Below are 19,374 nucleotides of genomic sequence, written 5' to 3'. Positions count from 1 at the left end.
AGTAATAAGAATAAATAAATAAGAATAAAATGTGCACCCCACCCCTGAGACCATTCCATTTTAATTATCCAGGCTCCCAAAATTTCAACACCTCTTGCGATGTTTTGACCCCTTTCCTTTTTAACAGTACAAATTCTACAAACACCCTCCATATCTCCTAAAAATCATTTCTCCTGCATATTCCCCATTACCCTAATAGCACGTGTTAATTTATCATTAATAGCTAATGCCCCGCACCTCTTTATACCACTCTTCCATTTTATATTCACCTTGCCCCTTCCACTTCCTAGCTATAATAACTTGTGCAGCTGTCAAATTTGTGAGCAAGTCCAGTAAAGCAATTCAAAACACCATGGAAACACTGGGTTTCATTAACATCTGGTCATTTATCCCCATTTGTAAAAAAACAAAAATCACAGAAAAGAAATTGCATGTGTCCTGGTCTCCTAGGAGCTTTGGACACAATCCACCAGGAGGTTCTCCTGTTCAATCCCCACTGAAATGAATCAGAGCTGTGTAGGAGCAGGGAACCTGTGACCCTGCAGATGTTGCTGGACTACAAGTCCCATCGCCCCTCACTACTGGTCATGCTGGGGCTGGGGCTGATGGGAGCTGGAGTTCAATAATATCTGGAGGGCTGCAGTTGTCCATCCCCTAGTGTAGAACCACAGTAGTTCTTGCATAGCTCCCATTCAGTGTGCAGTAGAATTTCTTAGTGACTTATGCTCTTTGCCCTAATACTGCTAATCCTTTGCAAGAGTGTGTATGAGCATGGACCTCTCTACCCAGCATCATTGACAACAGTGCTGAAACAGTTTAAGAATAAACTCACCCAGGAATCATTAGCACTGTATTTTTGTAGTGCACAGAAACTGAATAACAACAACTCTATTTCAAAAATACATACTCGGTGCATTTCAAATACATGGGAGAGCTTTAAATTCCTCAAACAGATGAAAAACCTTCAAGATTACATATTGATGCATCATTAAACAATTTAGTTTTCTTCTATCAAACTCATCACAAACTACTTACGGTTGATCATATTATGAGCTCTAAGCTGGCTGCAATGGCTTAAGAATTAAAGGACTGTTTCTGACATTCATTTCTGCCATGCTGGAAATTAATGAATAGTCTGCAGTTGGCACTTTGTTTAATGCAGAGCTTTTAAAAGCATAAGAAGCAACAGCAGGCTAATATCCCCCCCCCCCATGTATTTTCACTCTGTTTACCTTTCCATACATCTCATGTGAGCTTTAATTTAGCTCCTGTGCCAGGGCTCAGAATACAAGGCAGTGGGACCTGGCCCCCTTCTCTTGTAACCCATAGCTATAATATTTCGAAGGCAGTTGAAGGGGACAAGGAGTGATTTGATGAAAATGAGAAAGAAACAGGGTATGAAGCTTCTGTATTTCATTAAAAGCCCCCTACCTTTCCTCCAATAAATCAAGTGTTGCACAATGCTACTTCAAGCAACAAGGATACTCTTCTCAACATTAATCAGTGCAGCCCTCCTAATGTGGAAGTACTTTGTCCTATTCATGTGAAAGAGGGGAAATACCCTAGTCATAGACCACTGGCATCAAGACGTGTTAAATGCAGTCCATGGGTGAGATGCTCCAGAGAGACTTTTCAGAAGATGCCTATCAAGTTAGATCTGCAGACACAAGCCACTACTGACGCTATCAAATTAAGTGACCAAGCCCTCCTTGTGCCTCCAACTTCTCTTTCATTAACTGAGCAGAAACTCAACTGCAGATACATAAATATTGAGAAGAATCTTTTTAAAGAAAAAATAACAAACAAATGCAGTGGCATAAGATTTCGTGGACTACAGCCCACTTCATCAGAAGCATTAAGGAAAATCCTCATTTGCCAAGTATCTATACACACATTTACAGAAGAAAATATAAGCAGCGCATCCACAAAGACCATGAAATGCAATAACTCCTTTCATGCATTATCCTCCAGGTGATCATTATCATCCAGCTCTTTTGCCTGGCTAGAACATCCACTTGAACTATAACAATGCTTCTTGCATGTCTGAATGAAGAGATGCTAACTGTAGAAGCCACTTACTTTTGCATGCCTGGACTGTACAAAGGTGAGCATCAGTGTCACATCCATTGCCCTGCCCACCAATGGCATAAGACCCTTGAAATTAGGGAATACAGACCCCAGTTTGAAAAAGGTTCTCTTCATCCCTGTTCTTAGTGCAAATGTCAGAGGTTTTCAAAAGTGACATCAAGGCACTGATAAGATGTGAAATGGACATGGCTGTCAAACTTTGCTTCTTTGACAGAGTAAAGTCTGCTTGCATACTATTATTGGTTAGCTTATCATGCCATAAAAAAGAAGTATTTGAAGATTTAAGGGCTTGCTGGGATCTAGTTTTGCTGCTTCCTCATTAGCTGCTGGTTTCTATCTTTTTACAACAATAACCAGTACATCACCGCTGTTCCTGTAAGTGGGCTAAGAGAGAGCTGGTTCATAAATTTTCATGCTATTTTCTTCTGTTAAACTTTTCAGCACGGGGGAAATGAGTGTGTTTTTATCAGAAGCAAGAGCTCCATTTCGCCTGCTGAAATATTACGCCGAAACAAAGCAGTCATTCCATTTTTGGCCGAGTGCTGCTGACAGGGGCTACTTAATTCTGAGCACAGTGACATCACATCGCTCGTGCCTTCGGTAATATCCAGGTTTAAATGAGCCCTTGGCAAAGTGCTCACTGGTAGAAAATACACACACACACACATTAGCAGCCGCTAGTAGGCTTATGTGGTGGTGGGATGAAGTGCTCTGTCAGTTCTAGGAACTGCCAGTTTAATTTCCCATAATGCTCCTGGTGCATCATCATCCTGGGTCCTTGTGGGGAACTTAAATCACAGCTCCCAACTGACTGGTACTTCTACAATACACTTTTAAAGAAGGGAGGGGACACTGTGGCCCCAATAGCTGCCAGAGAATGACACATACTGGTTTTGTGCCATCCTGGAACTGCGTCACTGGGGAGAAAACACAGGTCAGCAGTTAGCAATGCATTCATCATGGCATACGGTTAGACCTAAGCGCAGAAACACTCCTTTGGGTCGACCAGACTGGCATAGACACTAGGAGGTTTGTCTTCTTCTACCTTCTGGAAAATCCAGAGCAGTAGCTTTTCTTTGCTGAACATCAGGCTCCAGCTTCTAGCTTTGGTGCACTGGCTTTACAGACTCTGAGCTAGAGGTCAGAGTCAGACCCTCCAGATCTATATTTGGGTACAGCTGCTTGACTCAGCCTGGCCTTGCCAGTGGCATACAACTGGCAGTCACTATATGAGGCCAGGATGGGGAACCTGTGGCCCTCCAGATGTTGTCAGTCTACAGGTCCCATCATCCCTGTTCATTGGTCATACCTGTGGAGAGCCACAGGTTCCCCATTCCTGGTGAAAATGCTACAATTAAAATAAATTATGCAAATTGAGCCTATTTGTATAGACTGGATTATTTCATGCAACTGCCTCCAGAATTCAAGTCACCCAGGACTTCTGAGGATTTGACACTTGGAAGATAGCAAAGTCTTCTATGGATAAGTAGCCAAGGGGATGAATGAAGCCCCTTCTATCTGGTGAATTAAACTCATTCTCAAGTGCTTTTTCAGTTTCTGATGTTCACCAAGTACTACCCACACCCACACTACCTGCCTTCAGCCATTAAGACAATAAGCCTCATTTAAAAATTAGAAATTTAAGATTTTTGTTACTTTCTCCACTAATTCATTTTGCTCCCCTTTGATGTAACATTTACCTATATGGAGATTTTGGAAGTCATTCCAGAATTACTCACCGGTTGGAAACTATTGTATCGGAAGAATGCTTACCCTTAAAGAACAAATGAACTAAGCAATTTGGTTGGACAAATTCATCTTTGGGGAATGATTTGGTTACAGTGAAGGAACTTGGATTGGATTACCTCTCAAGCATACACATACACATTTACTGTCCTAAGTGAATACCTGTACCTCTTATAATAATATTGTTCCATTCTATCACCAAAGTGCTCTGATGGGAGACAGAAAGAACTAAAATAAAACAGTGGGGTGAGTAACAAAAATGGGGTAAAATAAGGTTAAAAAAATATGGCTGTTTCAATAATACAAAGGAAAGTATGGAATCATTTAATTTCTTGGAAGGATTTCAAAAATGAGTTGTCTACCTCCAGTGGAGCCCAGATTAATCTTCTCTGAACAGCATGTATGACGAGTTGGTTGCAGGAGTAAAAAAAATTCAATTTCAGATGAGGCCACTGATAGAATCAAACTGGTATTTCAAGCAAACAAGAAGAGCAAAATTTATTTACTCTGAGTTTGGATGATCCAGGTTATTACGCTGGTGTCGAAGTATTTGATGCTCCATCATGAAGACATGTCTCAGGCAAAAATCTTAATAGCTTTCCTGCAGGGCTCCCAAAGGGATAATAAAATGGCTCATTCTTAAACGGGTTTCTATGTTATGATTTTCATCATTTACTGCCTATTTAGATGGGCAAGATTGAAAGGGGAACATTGGGAAAGAGTCATGACCCACGCATTTGGAGAGTGATCTACAGCTTTTTCAGCAAAAGAGAGACATCCAAAAGAAATACTGGACAACCTAGTAAACCATGACTTAATGTAGGGGAAGCCAAAGTGATGCCCTCCAGGTGTTGCTTAACTACAACTCCAAGTATCCCATCAGCACTGGTCATGATGGCTTAGGCTGATGGCAATTGAAGTGCAACAACATCTAGAGGGCCCCACATTGCCTATTCCTGTTTTAACATGATGGGAGAAGCCATAACAAGTCAAAGACTCGTGGTCTCCTCGCCCTTCTCACTCCTCCTGTGGCACATCCACAAGGAGATGAAGCTTTCACTTCCATTTTTGATTAACCATGGTTTAGCATTACATATGAACCCTAAGCTGTGATTAATCTTAACTGTGGTTTGTTAAGCTAAGCTGTCTTCATAGCTCTTAGTTTGAATTGGGCTGGTTTAAAACAAACTACAGATAAGGTGAACCATAGTTTGCCAGGTTCAAATGAAACAAGCTGTTTTCTTCAAAAACTGAAGAAAAGGATTCCAATACCTTCACCACTGGAGAGGGGAGCATGAATGGGTAAGTCAAAGGCTATTTATGGTTAGATTTATATCCTGCCTTGTGAGGTAGGCTAGACTGAGACTGTTGCTGGGCCAAAGCCACCCAGTGAGTTTCATGACCAAGCGGGGATTTGAAGCCTAGTCTCCCATGTCTTAGTCCATTGCTTCCACTGGCTATTTTCCTTATCTTCTCCACAGAGATGATGCTCACAGCTGGGAGCAGAAAGCAAGTCTACAGTCCCCAAATGTCTTCTTCCATGTCCCTCCAATAAACAAAGGTTTATCATGATGTCCAAACTGCCCCATTGTGTTGGAGGTACTGTCGTGCACCACGCCACAACGTTACAAAGCTGAATCACCTCTGCTGCTGCAATCTGGCAATTTTTTTTCCTCAGGCAAATGATTCTCCTCAATGAAGAGTTCTGCTCAGCACCATCCAAGACAGCTCTCCCACCACAAACCAGGCAGTCGACATTAGCTAGCATAATTTCAATAATTAATATGCTTTCTCCCCACAAACCCTAACAATTATCTTCATGAAGAATGTTTGGCAAACCCGTGACGAAGGCTTTAATTTTCTGGGTGGAAATATGTAGCAAGAGCTGGCACTAGCCTTGTTAGAAGAAGCTGTGTTCCCATTATTGAGACCATCATCTTTCAACTCTGGGAAAGAGAACCAAGTGAACAGTGAAAAGTGTGTGTGTGTGTGTGTGTGTGTGTGTGTGTGTGTGTGTGTCTGGGAGCATAAAACTGTCTAAACAGAATAACCATATTTCTACAAGAAGATAAGCACACCAATTAGAAGATTTGCCATCCAGTAATTACCAGGGAATCCCATATTGTAAAAAAAACGAAGCTGCAGCTTTGTTACATAACAAACAGCCGTCCTTGTAATTGAATATGAATAATGAGCCAGATGCATGAACAAGACTCTATTAAACTGTTATCGCAAGCAGCCACATCCTGCACTGATTAACGATTCGGTGCATGTCACCAAGGAAAAGGACTTCATTTTAAGGTGTTGCCGTCAACAGCACCGCCAGATTGGCTGACCTCTCCCTTGGACTTCTGCATCATTGATTGAACGTGACCATTAATTGCTAGAGTACTTTCTCCCAGAAATTGTGTATTGTTTTGCTCAGCGGAGCTGTGAAGTTCGAGGTTGATAAGGTCTTAACTGAGAATCAGGAAAATTAATGGGAATCTTTTTCATGACTACAAGGGTATTTGCATGAGGCCCTTATGGTATAAGACATTTGTATTGTTCATATGCCAGAATGAAGTATGTGATTCAGCCTTTCGCCATTCCATGCAGACTTGCCAGATGTCTCAAGAAAGTGCACCAGCAGGGCATGATGGTAATAATAATAATAATAATAATAATAATAATAATAATAATAAGTTTTTATTTATATCCCGCCTTCTCCAGCCAAAGCCGGGCTCAGGGTAGCTAACAATAAAATAATACAACATTCTAAAATCATTTCATTATAAAATTAATTCAAATCAAATTGATGGCAACCACTGGGCTAGAGTTCTGTGAAGATTGCCAAAGGAGGGAGTCAGGCTGTGCCCTGGCCAAAGGCCTGGTGGAACAGCTCTGTCTTGCAGGCCCTGCGGAAAGATGTCAAGTCCCACAGGGCCCTAGTCTCTTGTGACAGAGCGTTCAACCAGATCGGGGACACAGCTGAAAAAGCCCTGGCTCTGGTTGAGGCCAGCCTAACCTCTCTGTGGCCTGTGTACATATCCATATGGTATGGGTTTCTTCCAAACAAGTGGCCTGCTTGCTCTGAAAAGAGGAGTTGCTACTTTTGCCTTATCCACCACAGCTGTCCATTGCCACACCAGATCTCTATCTTCAGGGCTTTTCTTGATTCCCTGTTTGCTCAACCATTACAGTCATACCTCATGTTACGTTTGCTTCATGTTACTTTTTTTCAGGTTGTATCCCACGGTGACCCAGAAGTACCGGAAAGGGTTACTTCTGGGTTTCGCCACTCACGCATGTGCAGAAGCGCTAAATTGCGCTTCGCACATGTGCACAAGCATCAAATTGCACCGCACACCTGTGCAGATTCAGCACTTCAGGTTGCGGGCTTTTCATATTGTGAACAGGCCTCTGGAATGGATCCCATTGGAACGGGTACCACTGTGTACCTATAATGATCGCGTCTGCTTTGGAGATTGTTTCTTGCAATGAAGGACTAAACGTCATAGAGGGATCAGCTGGTTTCTGTTTACAGGAAGCGTCCAACTACAAGAGCAGCATTTTAAAAGAAAATGTGCTGGTAAACACAGGGGCAGTCCCAACTGCCTCTTTCAAAATGGCGCCAAGCTATAAGTTTGAAGGGCAGGAGATGCTATAAATGCACACAAATCTTCTTGCCCAATGTTTTCCCTCATAAAAGCCACATTGCCTGGCATCAGGAATGCATTCGGGTTCTGTGGAGCACAAAGCAAAGAAGGCAGGACCTGGCAGCAAATGGCTGTTGACTAAACCCAGCCAATACATCTCAGCCCAATATCAAAAGGCTACCTATATACACAGGAGAACACATGAATGCAGTTATACTAATCAGCTATATGTTTATATATATACTTACAAGCTTCCCGAAGCTTTTCCTTGTCATAATGCAGTCCCTCATAATCCTGTAAACTAATTCTGTTCACTCTGATCCTCAGGCGCTCTAAGACAGCATGGGGACTGCAAGGAAAGGCGAGAGAAATGTTAGGCAGGGTCACAGCTAACATCGGTTTTGTGAAGAGAGAATCTGATTTTCCTAGAATGAGCTGCAATGAGAGAGGAATAACAGAAGCCAAAAAGCAAAAAATAAAAATAAAAATCGAATCCCCATGAGCACTGAGCTGCCAATCTCAAATCACGAGCTTTCTGCAAATAAAACAGTTCACCCTTTGATTCAATGCAACAGCATTCCTTGAAGGTCACAGGGGTCAACAAGTCCTTTTGAGAAAGTCAGAAAAGTTTCTGTTACAAATCTGGCATGCACCTGCTGGGGTTTTTCTATTAAAAATTTGAAATCTGCCCAGCTGTAGATTAGGACTTCCTACAGAGGACCTTCAGTGGGAGACCCAGCTGTCTAAGATGAGGGGGAAGGCTACCTGAGAGGCCCTTCTCTAAAGTAGTTCTCAAGTTGGGAAAAGCTTTTCCCCAGAGAGGTTTGTCTGATTAATTAATTAAATAAATAAATTTATTAGACACCTTCCCTCACCACAGGCAGCTCAAGGCATCTTTACAAAAATAAAACCAACCAACCAACAAATAAAAAAACCCCTATACATTCATTAAAACTAAGGAGGGAAATAAATAAGTAAAACATTTAAATGAAAATATTGGAAACAACCCCCCCTTTTTTGTTGTTATCTTTTCTGAACCAGGAAACAACCTTTCCATTCCCCCCAAGCTTTTAACTACAATTTTGATTTTGCTGACTGTTCTCAACTTGATTTTATATTTTAATGGATTTATTTGATGATGATGATGATGATGATTAAAAAATATATAAACGGCCCTAAGAATATAATTTAACAATGGCATAACAGTACCTATACATGAATGAATGAACAAATGAATGCAATTGCTGTGCTTTTAGCAGTCCTCAGTATGATGAACCCAGCACAAATGAGCTTCACTTGAACTTTTTGAAGATGCTAGCTCACACCTGCAAGCAGCTCCTCTTAGCAGCTTAGCACAACACACCTGACCCAGTTTCTCTAGACAAAGTGACAGGCATATACTGAACTCCAGATACTTTAGGAAACTTTCTAGATTTGCTATTGAATAAAAAGACAATCAAAGTTCACCCCTGCCAATAACTGTTTGAAGCGAACAGCACACACATTCCAATGAATGCTTAGCAAACAGTTTAATAAGGAATTTATTATAAGCAGAAGTCTCATCAATGCTGACTCCAGGTTTTGCCGGTACCTTAGATAAGACACCCTCCCTCATTGAGTATACCTTATCATTGCAACAGATCCAAGAGGCTTTAGAGCAATCAAGCAGTGTATAATTTTTATATAATAATATCTGACCATGCCAACCCTCAGTAACTTTAATCCATTCATATCAATGGGTCTACTACTCTGATTCAATTAGCTATCACTCTGTAATGCAATAGCTACGTTTATACTCTGGGCAATGGTTTTATCACAGGAGGAGGGCTGTCTTTAGATGGTAATGTACATTGCTTTGCTCACTTCAATATGTGCTACATTTTGGGGGTGGGGTCTGTTCATTCTGCCCTCATGGCACCACTGCATATAAGCTAGAGGAATGTTTCTCAAAAGAAGCAGAGAGCCAGTGTGGTGTAGTGGTTAAGAGTCTCGTAATCTGGGGAACCGGGTTCGCTTCCCCGCTCCTCCACATGCAGCTGCTGGGTGACCTTGGGCTAGTCACACTTCTCTGAAGTCTCTCAGCCCCACTCACCTCACAGAGTGTTTGTTGTGGGGGAGGAAGGGAAAGGAGATTGTTAGCCGCTTTGAGACTCCTTCGGGTAGTGATAAAGTGAGATATCAAATCCAAACTCTTCTTCTCTTCTTCTTCAAACAAAGAATGGTATATAACCATTTTTATTTATTAGTTAGTTGGTTAGTTTCTTCGTTACATTAATACACTGCCTTACTCCAAGGAAATCAAGGTTACATGGTGTTCCCTTCCACATTTTACCCTCACAACAACCCTATGAGGTAGGTTAGATTGAGAGGCAGTGACTTGCTCAAGGTCACCCAGTGAGCTTCTTTTCTGAGTGGAGATTTGAACTCTGGTCTCCCACGTCACAGTCCAACACTCTAACCACTGCTCCAAACTGGCCATTTTCCTTGCCTTCTCCACAGAGGTGATGTCAGCGGTTGGGAACAGAATGCATGCCTATAGTCCTCAAATGTCTTCTTCCACGGGATTTTTTTAAAAAACGGGCTTAACATTTATTAATATTGGTCCCAGGGCAGGTTGTGACATGTGGCTCTTTGTTATTTCATGCATACAGCTTCAACAACAACAAAACAGCACTTTCCTTTCAAAAAGTAAACTTACACCGTATGAATTATTGCATCATTATTCCTTAGCTTAAAATCTACCAGACCTTTTGGACCTAAGGCGATATATTTTCACTGACCTCTGGAGTCTATGGAGAAGGCAATTAGCAAATATCTCTGAGGAAGCTGAATTTGTTCCTTGGTTGATTGCTATAAACAGGTCTGTCACCTCTGGACAAATTTTAAGAACCCAGAAACAACCTGAGCGCAAACTCCCTATTAAAGCAGCACCTAAAGGCAGAGACTGTCTGGTCTTGGAAGTGACAGGAAGTAACAGTCAGTAACTACGGGTTAAGACCATGAACTGAAAATACATATATAATATATAATTTTCTCGTTGTTGTTCATTGCAGCAAAGCAACAAGGAATACAACACATTTCTGAGCTTCAGAGGTTACGCTGGAATTTTAAAGGATTCTAAGAATAGCGAACCAAACCAGCTGAAATAATTATGGTTTTCACATTGCTCTGGACAGACAATAATTCCCCAGTGCTAAATAGCAGCTGCCATGCTGCCCAGGTGCCCTCAGATGTCAAAAAAAACCCCTCTCTCTATGCAAGGCAAGCTGTCATGATTCGTCTGAGACAGAAAGCTGCACCCATAACTTCCTGAGCAGCTTCAGGGGACAGCTGTCTGCTTTAGCTGGCATTCGGACATCTCATCTAACAGGGTAGGATCTACCTGCTGCTTCTTTTGTTTTTGTAGGTAGATCTGGAGATTCAGAACTCTGGGGATAGAGGAGAAAGCAGCAGGCGAATAACAGCAGGCTGCAAGCCAGGTGATTCAGCCCCTTTCTTGACTCAGACATTTATTTAACATTCAAAAAGAAGTTGACTGAGAAATTAAGATCAATATGATGGATGGTGCCAGTGCCCTCTAAAGTCACAGGAGGTGGGAAAATCAGGGAGGGGGCGTAAATTAAATATTGACAAGGCTTTTAAAAAATTATATGGGCTACATTTTTTTATTTTACTTGTGTTGACCTGCGGTTGTCGCTTTGGGTGGTGACTGCGTGGTTTTGTGTGGTTTCTCATTAGATGGTACAATATGAGATAATGTATAAAAACACATTTTTATATGGAAAGGTGATTTTAAAAATGCCAGAGAGCAGATAATGAAATGAACCAAGTCCTCAGACTTCAATCAACACAAGTATTTAATTGAATAGTCCATATCTGAGGAAAGGGGGTGTATTCCAGCAACGTTGCAGTGAAAAACTGAAAGACTAATAGACACAGAACAAAATAAGAAATGGCAGCTTCCTCAGTGCTCTAGAAATTGTCTCTCTCTTCCCCTTCAGACAAGCACCTTGTCACCACTATCTGGATATGTTGGCTTAAGAACAAGATACAGAGATGAGTACCCTATTCTTTTAAGTTTTGAGTTCTGCCTAGGCCATTTGGATAACTAGTTGTTGTTGTTCCTCAGAAGACCTGAGGAAACGCATATACAGTGGTGCCCTGCAAGACGAATGCCTCGCAAGACGGAAAACCCGCTAGACGAAAGGGTTTTCCGTTTTGGAGGTGCTTCGCAGGACAAATTTGCTATGGGCTTGCTTCGCAAGACGAAAATGTCTTGCGATTCCTGGGGTTTTTTTCCTGCTCCCTACCCCCTTTTTCTAAGGCACTAAACTGCTAATAGCCTTTTAGCAGCTAATCCGCTAATCCCTTAAGCCTTTAATAGCCGCTAATAGCCGCTAAACCGCTAATAGCGCTAATCCGCTAATGGGCTTGCTTCGCAAGACGAAAAAACCGCTAGATGAAGAGACTCACGGAACGGATTCTTTTCGTCTTGCGAGGCACCACTGTATAATATCAAATATAAAGCTTACATTTAATTTTGCAACTGTATCTTTAGGGAAAGGATGTCCATAATAATATTGAAGAATCCATTTTTTACCACTTCCAGCATTTTTAAGACAGGGATTATATTGGCCGATCTAATTCTAACATCTTTGTTTTGAAATTATTGGCCACTTCTTGCAGAGCTGCCATTTATTTTATACAGCGCTCAAGTTGAGTGAAGATTTTCTGTGATCCCTTTTAGCCTTATCCACATCCTTTAGAAAGTTGCTGGGAATCAAACTGAGCGGGGAAGAGTGTTGTTACACTCAGGTCCTGCATGTGGGCTTCTCATGGGCATGAGACCCCTGTGGGAGCAGGATACTGGATGATGATGGGTCTTTGGCCTCAACCAGTTCTTCTCGTGTCTTTTTATTTGTCTACCAGTACTGGACAAACAAGGGATGCGGGTGGTGCTGTTGGTTAAACCACAGAGCCTAGGACTTGCTGATCAGAAGGTAGGCGGTTCGAATCCCCGTGACGGGGTGAGCTCCCATTGCTCAGTCCCTGCTCCTGCCAACCTAGCAGTTCGAAAGCACCTCAAAGTGCAAGTAGATAAATAGGTACAGCTCCGGCGGAAAGGTAAACGGTGTTTCCGTTCACTGCTCTGGTTCGCCAGAAGCAGCTTAGTCATTCTGGCCACATGACCCAGAAGCTGTACACTGGCTCCCTCAGCCAATAAAGTGAGATGAGCGCCGCAACCCTAGAGTTGGCCACAACTGAACCTAATGGTCAGGGGTCCCTTTACCTTTACCCTTACTGGACAAACAAATCCAGAAACTAGGTTTACGAGATGTTGCAGATATTCAGTTCACTGTAGACTTTGCAGCGATTTCTCAGTCATAAATTACAAATCAACATGGGCATTTCTGAGACCAGAAAGCCTCTAGGAAATGCAATAGCTATATATTCATATAAGAGGTTCTGCTTCATTGCCTCCTAAGGCACATGTTAGCAAAAATGATAGTCATTTGTATTAGGCAGTGCTAATGACACTGAACACTGTTGGAATTCTCACTTGTATGCCAAAACCCTGCCACAGAGTTGGGTTTCCAAAGTGGTGGAATGATAAATTCACAGTAACTTTCTGCCCAGCATGAAGCCTAGATGTATGTATTCTGGCCGTCAGCATCAGTAGCGAATGAGCCAAATGAACTCTTGCACAAATGGGTTTGTACACAAGCAAAGCTGTGAACTCTAAAAATTCTTCCCAAGCACGTTTTCCTCCATGCCATGGATATTTTTCATTTATGTATCCGTTTCAATCGCTGTAATCCCACTTTGCATATGAACAATTCCCAAGGCAATTTGCAAATAAGAACACACAAAAAATGCACTGAAAAAAGATCAATATTTACAATTAATGAAACAGATTGTAGCAAATAAACTATCAAAGACACAGCCAAGTTCTTATCTGGGGGTGGGGGAGGAATGGAGCCATAGAAATCCCCTGAAAAAGGGAAGTCCAAAATTTTGGGGCTGCAACAGAAAAGGCCCTGATTTGTGGCCCTTTTGGCAGATTCTTGCTGGCAAGATCTGTGGTGGAGCTCATTTGGAGGAAGCATACACACAGAGAATCAGAATCCAATCCGTTTAAGTCCATAATTGAAATGGGCCTTGAAACAGAGTAGTGGCTGGTACAGTTCTTTTTCAGACATCATATTTAGGATCTTATAAAAGACTCTGAGCCAAGCCCCAAAGGAGAGAGAAAAGCATAGAACAGTAGCAGATGCGGCCCTCTAGGCCTCTCTATCTGGCCCATAGGGATTTCCAAAATCAGAGACCTTTTCCCAAACCACGTCCATCTACATCCCTGCTCAATGTTGCCAGCCTTGAGTTTTTAATTGTGACAATGTTTCTTATTTGCCCAGCTAGAGAGGGGTGTCTGCACAGAAACATCTGGATTCAACTGCACCAGTCTATTTTGCCTTTGGCACCACTTAGAAGATTGCCCATGAGGATATGTGGACCTTGGGCTGAAAACACTTCTCCACCCATGGACAAGAGAACTAGAAACCACAATGAAATGCAGGATGCTCCCTTATACAAAGCAAGACCATTGGCCAGCTCATGTTTCATGCACTCCATAGTTTGGGGCAGGGGACATGCTGATGCTGCAGATTAAACCTGGGACCTGCATGATAAGCAGATGCTCTGCCACTGAACTAGAGTCCACATCTAAAGGTATCTGGCCAAAGAAGATACCCTTGCCGCTCCATAGTACAACAATGAGGACTTTGTAGCCCTTGAGATGCTCCTGGATTAACAATTCCTATCAGCCTCAGCCAACATGGGATGAGGAAAGTTGTAATCCAACAACATTTGGAGGGTCGCAGAGTCCCAATGTCCTCACCCTGCAAACAAGACTCAGAATCAGAGTTTCCAACTAAGGAGGTTCTAGGCTCTGAGCCTATTGCTGGAGAAAATGAGATTGCTGAGCTTCACAGCCAAGGGTCAACAGAACAACCTTTCATACCCCCAGGGCCTGTAAGGCTGGAACCTAGACCCTCATGGGTGCCTTCCATTGAACCTGAAGAACCAATTGCCTCATCACTGGTGCAGGAAGTACACCATGTACGTATTAGGCTATAGAACAGAGGGGTGCTCATCTTCCAGTCAGAGGACTGACCCTTTAAGAATCTGAAGTTACCCACAATGGGGAAGAGCATGGGAGAGGTAGTCTGGGGCCAGAGGCTGAAAAAGGCTCAGGTTGCTCTCAAACTTTATCAGAGCATTTGGAGCTATCCATGGTCCTGAAACTCCTGCTCAGCCTTGCTTCATGGGATCTAGCAACAGTGCAGAACACAAAAGGGCAGGGCAGCCATAGATCCAGGAAATGATGTTGGTGGGATGAAGAGGAAGCCCACACTGGACCACTTCTCCCAATGTCTAGGACTAAAGCATATGAAATCTATAGCAGGCCAACACTCCCAAAGTCCATCTCCCTTCAGGTGGCAGCTTCCTCTCATGCCCACCTGGGAAAATGTACCCAGACACACCGCTCTGACAATATGACACACACCTGTGTTGAAGCTGTGTGACTCTAACACTGCCTGGTTAATTATCCAGACCCTGTGGAAATACTGCTGCTGTAGCAGCATTTGGAATGTGTATTTCTGCCTCCACTGACATGCAAAAAGAAAAAAAATGAGAGAATCCAGGCTAGCGGTTGAACCCAGAGCACTCATCTGACATCTAAACAACATTTCTGCCACAGCACCAGTTTGATTCAGCCGGATGAAAACTTTTAATTAAAAACACACCCTTATTCTCCTTCCAATTATTTACAAGTCTTGTGAACCATATCTTATCCTTCAAGTGTCTGCGTAAAGTCAGACAAGGGAGGAATTCAGTCACAGATTTCTGACAGATTTTTTAAAAAGGAAAGAAAACAGTCTACATCACATCCCATTGAAATTCTAACTTAGCTGGTATGATTCAGTGAGAAATCTGCCTCCATTTAAAAACAAAAATCCCCTGAAATTAAACTTCAGAAAATGCACATCTCCCCTGGGCCATGTTTGCAGTGACAGATTAATGAATTACCTATCTTCCGGAGAAGAAATAAACATGCAAAACTAATTAAATCCCCTTGCCTTTAGAACAATAGGGAGAAGGAAAACAGCGGCCACAAAAGAAAAATAATTAACCTTGCTACTGAGATTTCGTTGTCAGAGCTTAGAAGTGATACATTAAAAATGAGGCTCTCTTTGACAATGCTTTACTCATTCAAAACATAAATAGATGCCATCAGAGGAGAGAGAAAAGAGTTTTGGGGCATCTTAAAGACAATGGCTCACATCTCCAAAAGGGTACGGGAGAATGTGATGCTAACAACCAATACCAAGATGAAGGTCTATCAGACTTGTGTGTTGAGCACACTGTCTTATGGAAGTGAGTCGTGGGCAACTTGCAACTGCCAGGAGCAACTCCGCAACACTTCCTTGTGTGTTGCATCCAAAAGATTTGGGGCATCACATGGCAGGACAGTCTCTCAAACAAAGATGTGCTCTCCCAAGCCCACATTCCCAATATGTTTGCACTCCTTTCTCAGTGATATCTATGCTGGCTTGGTCATGTCCACAAAATGGAAGGTGGTAGGATTCCCAAGGAGCTGGCTTCAGGCACCAGGCCCATTGGCAGACCAACTCTATGTCACAAAGATGTCTCCAAATGTCTCTCCCGTATCAGTCTCTGCAACCACAGCAGGCACAATAACTCTCCAACGGTTTGACCCCCAAAGGCACACTCTTCTGTTGTCTCCTGAGACACAGTGTAGACATACAGAATACTTGGCCAAAGTTTCCCCACAGACTCCCTCTATTTAAATTACAGCAATTATTTACACATTTAGTCACATATCTGCTTCCTATTCATATAAAATAGCCAATTTTATGAAAATATCTGTCATCTATTGGGGCGATCCTCCCCTATCCGGCAGCCAGTAAACTGGCACCCTAACAGGGATACCCAAAATCCCATGAAATACAGCAGCTACGGTCTGTGACATTTCAGCGCAAAGCTCCAGCATATAAAAACTAATCACAGATAGCATTCAATATAGCATTAACCATCAGTAGCACCATCCACAGGCTTTTACTGAACCCAAAATCAACTCTGTTGGCACTGAGTGACTGGCAAGGAATGCAAACACCTGAGCACATGTTCGTTTGGGTGGCAAGTTAAGTCGCAGCAGATGAGCATGCAATGCCTTCCGACAAATCCATGCAGGTGTGTCTAATGCCACAGAGTCAGAGACAACACATCACAGACTAATAGTGTATCAGCAACAGTTCTTTTCCTCCAATATGTCTCCAGGAGATTTACTTGGAGCAGGATTTACTTGGTGCAGTGCTTAGAGTGTTGGACTAGGACCTGGGAGACCAGGGTTCAAATCCCCATTCGGCCATGAAGGTGACTTAGGACCTCTTTACCTAACCTACCTCCCCACAAGGTTTTTGTGGGCATCAAATGAGGTGGAGAACCATATACACTATTTTGAGCTCCTTGGAGAAAACAGTAGGATATAAATGCAACAAATGCAAATGCATTTTCATGTGCTTAACTTCCTCTTGAATTAATTTATTTTGTAGCAATGAGGCCCATGGCACGTACCCCCAAACAGCTACAAGGGAGACCGGTTCCTTCATGTTCAGTGTATTTAGCATATTTTGTTAATATCCTAATAATATTATGAGTGAGGATTTGTACCTAGCAAAAATAGCACCGCTCATGACCAAGAGGGAGGTATCAATAGGCTTGGGGAAATGTTTTTGTTTAAATCTAGCGAGGTTTTCCTAGTAGCTATTGAGAGTCTTATCTTCTATTAATTTGTCTAATCCTCATTTTAATCCATCCAGGTTGGTGGCAATCATTGCCTCTTGGGGGAGTGAATTCCATAGCTTAACTATACACTGTGTAAATATGTCCTTTTTTTAGTGTGGCTTGACACCAAAACAGCCCATCAAGGACTGAATATGCTCAGTAACTATGGAATAGTGGCTGAATGTTGAAGGTTGGGGAATGGGGAATGAAAATACAGGGGTACCTCAGGTTACAAACACCTCAGGTTACAAACACTTCGGGTTACAGACTCGGCTAACCTGGAAGTAGTACCTCATATTAAGAACTTTACCTCAGAATGAGAACAGAAATCATGTGCTGGCAGTGCAGCGGCAGCAGGAGGCCCCATTAGCTAAAGTGGTACCTCAGGTTAAGAACGATTTCAGGTTAAGAACGGACCTACAGAACGAATTAAGTTCATAACCAGAGGTAACACTGTATTCAAAAAGGGCTGGCTGCCTGCCTGCCTGGAACCGTCCACACTGCAACATTTTGTTATGGTTTCAACTTGCTAAGTACAATCAATTCAGCTTCAATGCATTAGCCAATGTGTATGTATGTTGTGTTTGTCTGGCAATTATTCCTGGTCTCCATAGGTTCCCTTACTGCAGAATTCTCCATAGGATCAGGTATGAATGAATTAACATTTTGAGAGTTCCACAGATAACAAAAAATGAGGTTTCAGATGGGCTGGTATACAGTTGCAGATCGTACTGATTTCAGCTAGGCAGAAAAGGCAGCTAAGTGTTTGTTTGTTTTTTGTGTTCATATGAATAATTAGTATTGGGTACTTCAGACACTGGCAGTAATAGCCTTTCTTGGGTCTGTCTTTTGAGATGTAAATGGCATTAAAATCTCCAGCTCCCACAACATTTTATATGGATCAGAAACAGCCCATTACTGCTTTCCTGCCCAGAATGTCAATAAAAGAAAATATGTCTTTGATTACTGTTTTATTAGGAAATAATTAACACTCTGAGAAAGTACAGGAATGTTGATGAATGCAGCAAGGTGCTGTTTGTGTGGGCAGCAATGATGAATAAGGTAATTCTGATGTTAGCCAAATATTTACAAAAGCCAGCAGATTGAGCTTTCTCTCTGCAGGCAAATGGCCATATAAAATGAATGTGGCTTGAATGCCAACTCAAAATCTTCAATACAATTTCAGAGAAGGTCACACCATTTAATGATGTAGAACACTGGCTAACAATTTGTAGACTTCACAATCCAAAATTCAAGACCATTTCCATAAGATAAATGGACCAAAATATTTGAAGGTTATTTGCAGCCAGCCACTCATATTCCTCAAAAACCAATTCAGCCACGTCATTCCAACAGGATTTCAGAAACAACACGCATTGCCAAGCTGAAGGAGAACATTTGAATCTCAAAGCAACTAGCATCCCAAATCCAATTTCTGTAGTTCCCCTTGGGTTTGTGCTTTAATTTATCAGACATGCTAATTGTCAGTCATTGTGCAGCTGCCTGATTAATCTATTCTTTTCAGATCTGGAGATACAGAATAGCTTTGACTAACAAATTAGCTGAGGTCCCTTTGTAAAAATTGCCACTTTCTTCAAGTCTTGACCTGACGTATAAAAATTAACTGAGACGCTGAAAATGTTAGAGAAGCTGAGCAGAGAGGTCAAGTGGATCTGAAATCGTTGCAAAGCTAGGAAACAACATGACGCCGGTAAGCACATTGCAGGGGGAGCAAGCACCGTATTCATCCACCTACTTCCCATCTCTATGTTGATAGCTATGTGGCAGCATTCTGATAGCCAGTGTGGAGCAGTGGTTAGACTGTTGGACTAGGACAGTGTTTCCCAAACTTGGGTCTCCAGCTGTTTTTGGACTACACCTCCCATCATCCTTAGCTAGCAGCACCAGTGGTCAGGGATGATGGGAACTATAGTCCAAAAACAGCTGGAGACTGAAGTTTGGGAAACACTGGATGGGGATCTGGGAGACCAAGCTTCAAATCATCACTCAGCTATGAAGGTCGCTTGGGCTGGTC

General features: G+C 42.3%; 1 protein-coding gene across 7 annotated transcripts in view; it reads right to left on the bottom strand.

Annotated features, from left to right (window-relative positions):
• Positions 1-19,374, bottom strand: part of DGKI (diacylglycerol kinase iota) — a 247,838-nt gene that overhangs the window by 64,289 nt on the left and 164,175 nt on the right. For all 7 annotated transcript variants that reach the window (XM_083401411.1, XM_083401415.1, XM_083401412.1 and 4 more), the window contains one exon: positions 7,721-7,821. In XM_083401411.1, coding sequence (XP_083257537.1) covers positions 7,721-7,821 — 101 coding nt within the window. The remainder of the gene's footprint in view (positions 1-7,720; positions 7,822-19,374) is intronic.

This window comes from Podarcis tiliguerta (genome assembly GCF_965153285.1).
Source record: "Podarcis tiliguerta genome assembly, chromosome: 10".
Classification (NCBI taxonomy): Eukaryota; Metazoa; Chordata; class Lepidosauria; order Squamata; family Lacertidae; genus Podarcis; species Podarcis tiliguerta.
This window is presented reverse-complemented; position numbering and strand designations above follow the sequence as displayed.